At 41.1% G+C, this 8,458-nt stretch overlaps 1 protein-coding gene across 1 annotated transcript in view; it reads left to right on the plus strand.

Moving 5' to 3' along the window:
* The window catches only part of LOC126994870 (fibrocystin-L-like), a 16,664-nt gene extending 9,646 nt beyond the window's left edge, over positions 1-7,018 (plus strand). The window contains exons 14-20 of the mRNA XM_050854131.1: positions 243-481; positions 666-801; positions 1,477-1,538; positions 1,919-2,052; positions 2,669-2,775; positions 4,229-4,348; positions 5,629-7,018. Coding sequence (XP_050710088.1) covers positions 243-481; positions 666-801; positions 1,477-1,538; positions 1,919-2,052; positions 2,669-2,775; positions 4,229-4,348; positions 5,629-5,949 — 1,119 coding nt within the window. The 3' untranslated portion in view covers positions 5,950-7,018. The remainder of the gene's footprint in view (positions 1-242; positions 482-665; positions 802-1,476; positions 1,539-1,918; positions 2,053-2,668; positions 2,776-4,228; positions 4,349-5,628) is intronic.
* Positions 7,019-8,458: the final 1,440 nt, after the last annotated feature.

An 8,458-nucleotide genomic window follows, 5' to 3' on the forward strand; every position in this document is an offset into this window, starting at 1 on the left:
CTGTCTTTTTCTCTCACTCCTCTCTCACTCATAAGCAACCTCGGAGGATAAGAGAAGATAAAAGACATTAGTAACAACTCCTATCTCCGTCTCTCACTCGGGGAAATATCATAAACAACTCGGAAAGAAAAAAAAAATAATCTGCTGTCTTTTTCTCTCACTCCTCTCACTCATAAGCAACCTCGGAGGATAAGAGAAGATAAAAGACATTAGTAACAACCCCATTTTCCTCGCCCACTCAGGGAAACATCGTCAACAACCTGGGCATTGAGAACGACCCCTGGAGGTTCACCGCCACGCTCACGGGCGGCGCTCAGGGAGTGACGCTCGGGGGCACCACCTCCGTTCCCTACGTGGACGGCGCCGCGACCTTCACCGACCTTTCCGTCAGTGCCCCCGGGGAGGACTTCAGCCTGTCCTTCGCCATCACGTACCCTGCGGACGCCCCGGCCCTCCCCGTCGCCCTCGGCCAGACCTTCAAGTGAGTAGCTGCAGCGTTTTTTTATTTATTTATTTATTTATTTTTTTTTTTTTTTTATTACAGTACAATATGGGTAGCGGCCTTTTTTTTCCATCATTGTTTCCTTTTTTTTTTTTCCCCTTGAACCGTTTCCTTTCCCGTAAAAAAAAATACATCACTTACTATACATCCCGTCTCCCTTCAGTGCAAGAGCCGAGATCCCCATGGCGGTCAACATCGACATTTCCGAGGACATGCTTAACGTGGGGCAGCCCTTCACCGTCTCCATACAGCTGGTGGATGAGGACTCTGGGGAACTGTTGGACGGGACACTTTTAGAGGTGAGCTGTGACCCACTCATAAAGGTGTGGTACCAGGTAAAAGCCTCACCAAACCCACCTATTTGGATTCTGTTTAGGAGCAGCGAGTAGCAGGCTTTTTTTATATTATTGTTTCCTTTTTTTTGTCTCCTTTGTTGTAAAAAAAAAAGTATGTACATATAAGCCAAACCCAATTTCACGATCCAACACTGGCTTTGTAATCGCCAAAACTAGGCTTTTCAATCTTCTACGCTTCCTAGGTTTTCAACACAACACAGACACACACCTAACTTTCCTCCTTCCCAGTAATGTCCCACCAGACCCATTCATGTATTATCCAAACCCAATTTCACGATCCAACACTGGTTTTGTAATCACCGAAACTGGGCTTTTCAATCTTCTACGCTTCATAGGTTTTCAACACAGCACGGCCACTCATCTAACTTTCCCCCTTCCTGGTAAAGTCCCACCAGACCCATTTATGTGTTATCCAAACCCAATTTCACGACCCAACACCGGTTTTGTAATCGCCGGAACTAGGCTTTTCAATCTTCTACGCTTCCTAGGTTTTCGACGCAGCACGGACACACACCTGACTTTCCTCCTTCCTCAGTCGCATATATATTTTCATGCTGCAGTGAGATAGCCTTCTGTAACCTTGCTTAATCTTCTTCTTCTTCCCCGCCACTCTCTCAGGACCAGGTCATCGTTGGGGAGCTGCTGAGGAGGAACCAGGCAATACCCAACCTTGTCAAGAGGTGAGAGAGAGAGAGAGAATGTGAAAGAGAGAGGGAGAGAGATTTTGCAGGGACTTAACAGATTGAAGAGAATGAAAGAATGATAATAAAGGGAAACACTGACCATGAGATAATAGGGAAATAATGGAAGAGAGAGAGAGAGATAGAGGGAGGGAAAGAAGGAGAATGTGAAAGAGAGAGGAAGAGAGATTTTGGGGGGACGTAAAAGATGGAAGGGAATGAAAGAGTGACAATGAAGTGAAATACTGACCAAAAGATAATAGAGAGATAATGGAAGCAATCTGATTCAAAACACTACTACTACTGCTACTACTACTACTACTACTAATAATAATAATAATAGTAATACAATACTTACCCCTATAATTTCCCCTCGACAGATTCTACGAGATGTCTCCAAGCAGTTCGGAGATTCCCCTCGAGATCACCCTGGACGAGGAAGCCGTGCGATACCAACTCATTACCCGCGTGTCCATCGTGCCTGGCGAATGGTATCTGGAAGGGAAGACTAAACGTGAGTGTGGGAAGCAGCTTGAGGGGAAAGGAAGATACGAAAGAAATAAACAAAAGAGGAAAAAGAAACTCACGCAGTAGCTGATCTTGTAGAGAAGGAAAGGAGGAGTAGAGAAGGAGAATGAGTAATAAAGAATGAGGATGCAAATGGGAGAAAGGGAGAATGAGAAGAAGAGAATGAGAATGAGGAGAATGAGAATGAGAATGGAAATGAGAGAATAGGAGAAGGAGAAGGAGAGAATGAGAATGAAAATGACAGAATGGGAGGAAAAGGAGAAGAAGAAGGAGAGAATGAGAATGGAAATGAGAGAATAGAAGAATGAGAGAATGAGAATGAGAATAGAAGAATGAGGAGAAGTGAATGAGAAGGAGAAGGAGAATGGAAGAATGAGAAGGAGAATGAGAGAATGAAAAGGAGAATGAGAGAATGAGAACACAAATACAAAGGGATAGTTTTATGACCCTGGTGGTAGTCTGACCCTTCTTCTGTATCATGAGCCTAAAGTACCACTCACTAGAACCAGACTCATCACCTGTTCGGCCTCTGGAAATACATGACGTGAGGGGCAAGAGTGTCCGAGGATATCCCACTAATACCCCCTTCTTATCCTCTGCAGGCATGGTCGTTTATCCCGAGGAAGTGAGTCAGCGGGATGATTCAGTAACCAAGACCGTCGGAGTGGAATTGTACAGAGGCAAGCTCCTGCCAGACTTGAACGAGGAGGTGAGTGAGAAACACCCAATCTATCTACGTGTTTGAGTAGGTCCACCTTACACACACGGAAACATTGATAGGTTAGAACAAATCAACACCAAAGCGGCTAGGCTCATTACAAACAGTTACACTCAAACGCTTGGCATCACAACACGGATCAAATTACACTCGAACGCCTGGCATCACAACACGGATCAAACAACAGATAAACATGGAACTTCTCATTACAAACAGTTACCCTGGCATCACATCACGGATCAAACAACAGATAAACATGGAAAAACAGTTACACTCAAACGCCTGGCATCACAACACGGATCAAACAACAGATAAACATGGAACTTAACAACAGATAAACATGGAACTTCTCATTACAAACAGTTACACTCAAACGCCACAACACGGATCAAACAACAGAAACAGTTACACTCAAACGCCTGGCACTTCTCATCACAAACAGTTACGCTCAAACGCCTGGCATCACAACACGGATCAAACAACAGATAAACATGGAACCTCTTCACATACGCAGACTTAAAGACTTACACTTATGCACAAGATCACAAACACTCACACTGACATTGACCCACACACATACCTACGCAATGCAAACGGTCAACGTACTCGTAACACTCACATCCATAAATACCAAACATATCACACTAACACTGACGCATACAAGCACTCATACTTTCCACGCACCATATGTGACTAGAACAGCCTCCCTCAACAGCTTCTTTACACTAATTCAACTTGTACCACAAACAGAAAGTAAGTCAAATCATATTGGTGGACATATTGCGAAGCATCAAATCAAAGTTATATTAGTGCCCTGGTCCCGTCAACTCGTTCCACAACAGAAAGATAAGTCGACACTAGGAAAGGTTGGTTAATCACTGTTGGTATGTGCTGAGACAGAGGTTGAATCTTATTGGTGAAGCATCAAATCAAAGTTATATTAAAGCTCTGGTTCTTTTTGCTTCTTTTTGTATCTTCAAGTCCAGAATCATCATTTTGACCCTTTCGTCTTTCACAACTTGAACCTCACGTAGTCAGGAACCTAATGTGTTTTTGGCGAGTGAAGCAAAAGAAGTAAACTAATCTCTGGACCCCGCTTCCTCTTTCCATCCACTTATAGAACAGTGTTTCCTCTTTCTTCTGGTGTGATCCGTTTCGTTCTGTCTGTATTGTTTTTCTCTCTGTCTCCACCATCACTTAAAATCACTTTGGGCCATATTACTAAACATTTCATCGCCCAAGTTGACCTATTTGACAAGGCTTTCGTATGAGTTTGGGGTATTTCCACGAGTAGTTTTATGACCCTGGTGGTAGTCTGACCCTTCTTCTGTACCATGAACCTAAAGAAACACTCATTAGAGCCCAATTGATCCCCTCTTTTGATCTTTAGAAATAGTTGATATGAGAAGTGAGTGTGTCTTATAATGCCGGCCTTTATGTACAGCTGGAGGATGCAGTGCTGGCGTATCTGATCGAGAACTTCAACATGGAAAGAAGTAACATCGTCTGGGGGCCCGTGACGGTTGGCAACAAGGAAAGGAAGATGGTGCCTGCAGAATTTGAGGTGAGGAGGGTTAAGCTTTTTTCGAGAATGGGAGAGACAGAATGACACAATCTTACCCTCAGAGAAACACAAAATCAAAGTGAAAAAGAGTGTTGAATTTGAGGTAAGGAGGGTTGAACCTTTTTTGAGAATGGGAGAGACAGAATGACACAATCTTACCCTCTGAGAAACACAAAATCAAAGTGAAAAAGAGTGTTGAATTTGAGGTAAGGAGGGTTGAACCTTTTTTGAGAATGGGAGAGACAGAATGACACAATCTTACCCTCTGAGAAACACAAAATCAAAGTGAAAAAGAGTGTTGAATTTGAGGTAAGGAGGGTTGAACCTTTTTTGAGAATGGGAGAGACAGTATGACACAATCTTACCCTCAGAGAAACACAAGATTATTGAAAAAAAGTGTGATGAATTTTAGGTCAGGAGGGTTGAACCTTTATGAGAATGGGAGACAAAATGACACAATCTTACCCTTAGAGAAACACAAGATTATAGAAAAAAAGTGTGATGAATTTTAGATCAGGAGGGTTGAGCCTTTTCGAGAATGGGAGAGACAAAATGACACAATCATACCCTTAGAGAAACACAAGATTATAGAAAAAAAAGAGTTCTGAGTTCAAGGTAAGGAGGGTTGAGCCTTTATGAGAATGGGAGATTGACAATATGATGCAACCTTGCCCTCAGAAAAACGCAAAATCAAAGAGCAAAAGAATGTTGAATTTGAGGTAGGGAGGGTTGAGCCTTTATGAGAATGGGAGATTGACAATATGACGCAACCTTGCCCTCAGAAAAACACAAAATCAAAGAGCAAAAGAATGTTGAATCTGAGGTAGGGAGGGTTGAGCCTTTATGAGAATGGGAGACAGACAAAATGACACAATCTTACCCTTAGAGAAACACAAGATTATAGAAAAAAAGAGTTCTGAATTCTCTAGTATCTGAAAAGTCGCTAATTTCTTAAACCTTTCTTTATTTTCTTTCCATATCTCTTTATTTTCCATTCAGTCTTATTTCTTTGCAATTCACAAGTTTCCTCTACCATGATCTGTTTCTTAATAATCATAAGTTTCCTCTTTTTTTTATTCTCCTGTATCTGAATAGTCATAAATTTCTTAAGGGGGAGTGTTGAGCCTTTATGAGAATGGGAGATGGACAAAATGACGCAATGTTACCCTCAGAGAAACACAAGATTATGAAGAAAAAGTTGCAGAAAATGAGAGAACAACCAACAACAACCACCACTAACAACCAATTCCTTGTCTAACCTCACCCCAACCTTTCCGCAGATCTCAGGCCCATCGGAACAAGTCACAGACACCATCAATGACCTCTGTAGGGAGTTGAAGAAGAAAGTGTTGGTGCAGGTTGAAAGCGACTGCCAGAGAGGATCGTACAGGATGTTGCATGTGTATGTCGATGGCGAGAAACAGAAATGCAGGAGGAGGACGTTGATGCCAGAGTCATCGGTGGGGAAAAACTCTGTGGTCGTCATCAATGGTACTCGCAGCATGTCAATGGATGAGTCGACACTGGTGGAAGGCATTGAGGTCATAAATGTCACTCGCGCGGAGACGACAATTGGAAGGCACAAGTTTAACCGAGGATAAACTGGACGAATTTGATCACTGAGGGAACTGGACAAGACTAACCAAGGATAATCTAAAGCAGTATGAACAGGAAAGGAAGGAAAAAAAAAAAAAAAACTCCACTCGCAGTGTGACAACATTTGGAAGGATCAAGTTCAACCAAGGACAAATTCAATGAATTTGATCACTGAGGGAATGGCACAATTCTAACCAAGGACAATCTAAAGCAGTATGATCAGGAAGCGAAGAATAATGGAAAACTCCGGCATCTTAAACTCCTTTCTAACTGTGACACCATTTGGAAGGATCAAGTTCAACCGAGGACAAACTTAACCAATTTGATCACTGAGGGGATGGCACAAGTTTACACCAGGATAATCTGATGTATTTAATTATGAAGAAAACGGGTAAGTCCAAGAATGAACCAGCATTCGTACACTAACCAAAGTAGATGATAGTGCATTGTTGTGAGGTAGTTAGACATGGTGCTGGTTATAGCGATCCTCAGAATAGAAAACGCATGCTACCATAAACCAACATATTGGTATTTTCTAATCAGAGGAACTTCTTTAGAGCATTTTGATGAAGTTTCTCTTAACAAGCATGATTTTGATATGTGTAGTCGTAACCCTGTATTCCAAGTTCTTTTCAATAGCCATCTTGAGCTGAGTTTTGAATGAAGGACAAATTTGTATCTTGGGGTAATGGAATCATCATTTTGACCCCTTCGTCTTTCACAGCCTGCACCTCTTGTGATTGGTAGTTAAGTAGAAGAAGTAAACAGTTTTGAACAATCCTTTCCAGTCTTCCAATAGCCATCTTGATCTGGGTTTTGAATGAAGGACAAATTTGTATCTTCAAGTCCAGAATCATCATTTTGACCCTTTCGTCTTTAACAACTTGATCCTCAGTAGTCAGGAAGCTATAATGTGTTTTTGGCGAGTGAAGCAAAAGAAGTAAACTAATCACTTAACATCACTTAATATATTCGTAAGTCTAGTTCATAAGTTCTGAGATGCTTGACCACTTAACTGTATATCAACTTGTGTACTCTTAAAACTGTGAAAAATATAACATTAGAGGCATTTGAGTTACTGATTTTCTCTAACCACCATCACCTCTGTCTCCTAATGCATGCCTCCTCACCTGACCTGCTGTGTGATTCTGCATATTTTCATAGATTTTACATATTTTCATTCATAGACCACTCAGACATAATTCTCGTTCCCGACATGTCATCGATCATAAACAATTTGGGTTCATCCACATTCGTAAAACCACTATTAAGGATTTTGACGTATTTTATTAGTTTCCCTCGAAGGCAACATTTACCAAGAAAGAAGACAAAGTAAGATATAACAAGATATAACAGCCTTTCCTTGCATAGTTTGTAGCATAAGGAAGATATCAACTTGGCTGCAATTTAAACACCCTCTAGTTTAACAATATCCCCTCTGTATATGTGGGAGACCAAAATCCATCATGCATTCCAAGTTTTTGAGGTCTGACTAACTATTGTGCATCGGTAGTATTAGTACATAGTAGAGTGAGTAAGTAGTGTTAAAATAGTCTCATTCTATAAGTCATCACCTTATAATCCCATGATAATCCCCTACTAACTCCTAGGTAATCCCTTATGACCAGCTGTGTGAAGCTAAATCGAGTTAATCAATAGTTAGTTAATCCCTAATAATCCTCAAAGTGATCTCTCCTCATTAACCAAGGATAATCTGAAGCTTAATATAATTCAGAAGGCGTTAAACAAAAAAACAACCCACTCGCACTGTGACAACATTTGGAAGGATCAGTTCAACTGAATTACCTGCTATTGTTAAGCTAGGCGAGTTGGTCCCCTAATAGTTAATCCCTAATGATCTAGTAATCCCTCATCGCCTGTTGCAAAAAAACTAGATGAGTTAATCCTAATCCCAATCGTTAATCCCAAATAAACCCCCTATGCGCTAATCCCATTATGGTTTGTGTGAAGTTAGACAAGTTAATCCCTATGAGTTAATCCCAAATACACACACACACACACACACACACACAGGAAATGGAAGAGAGAGAACAATCAAAGGAGGAAGTGAAGTAAGAATTTAAAGAGAGAAAGAAGACAGACGAAGAAGGGAATAAGTAATGGAAGATGAGGTAGAGGAAAGGGAAGATTTAAGAAGGAATAGAAAGGAGAAAAGGTACAGAAAGAGAGACAAAGGAGAATTAAGTGAGAGGAGGAATTTCAAAGAGAGAAAAGAAGGAGAGGCAAAGGAGGAAATAAGGGAATGGAAGGAGGATAAGGAGGAGGGAAGAAGAAATAATAAGAATAGGAAGGAAAACGAAAACAAGAAAATAAATAAAGAGGGGAAAAGGAGAAAGGGAAAAGAAAGACAGTGAAGTAGGAATTTGAACTTGAAAGAAAGAAGGAAGGCAAAAGGAAGGAATAAGAAATGGAAGAGGAGGAAAGAAAGAAGGAATAGGGAAGGAAAAAGCGAAAGAAGAGAAAAATAGAAGAAGTAGAAAGGTAAGAAATGAG

The sequence above is a fragment of the Eriocheir sinensis genome, unplaced genomic scaffold, assembly GCF_024679095.1.
Source record: "Eriocheir sinensis breed Jianghai 21 unplaced genomic scaffold, ASM2467909v1 Scaffold90, whole genome shotgun sequence".
In the NCBI taxonomy this organism is placed as follows: domain Eukaryota; kingdom Metazoa; phylum Arthropoda; class Malacostraca; order Decapoda; family Varunidae; genus Eriocheir; species Eriocheir sinensis.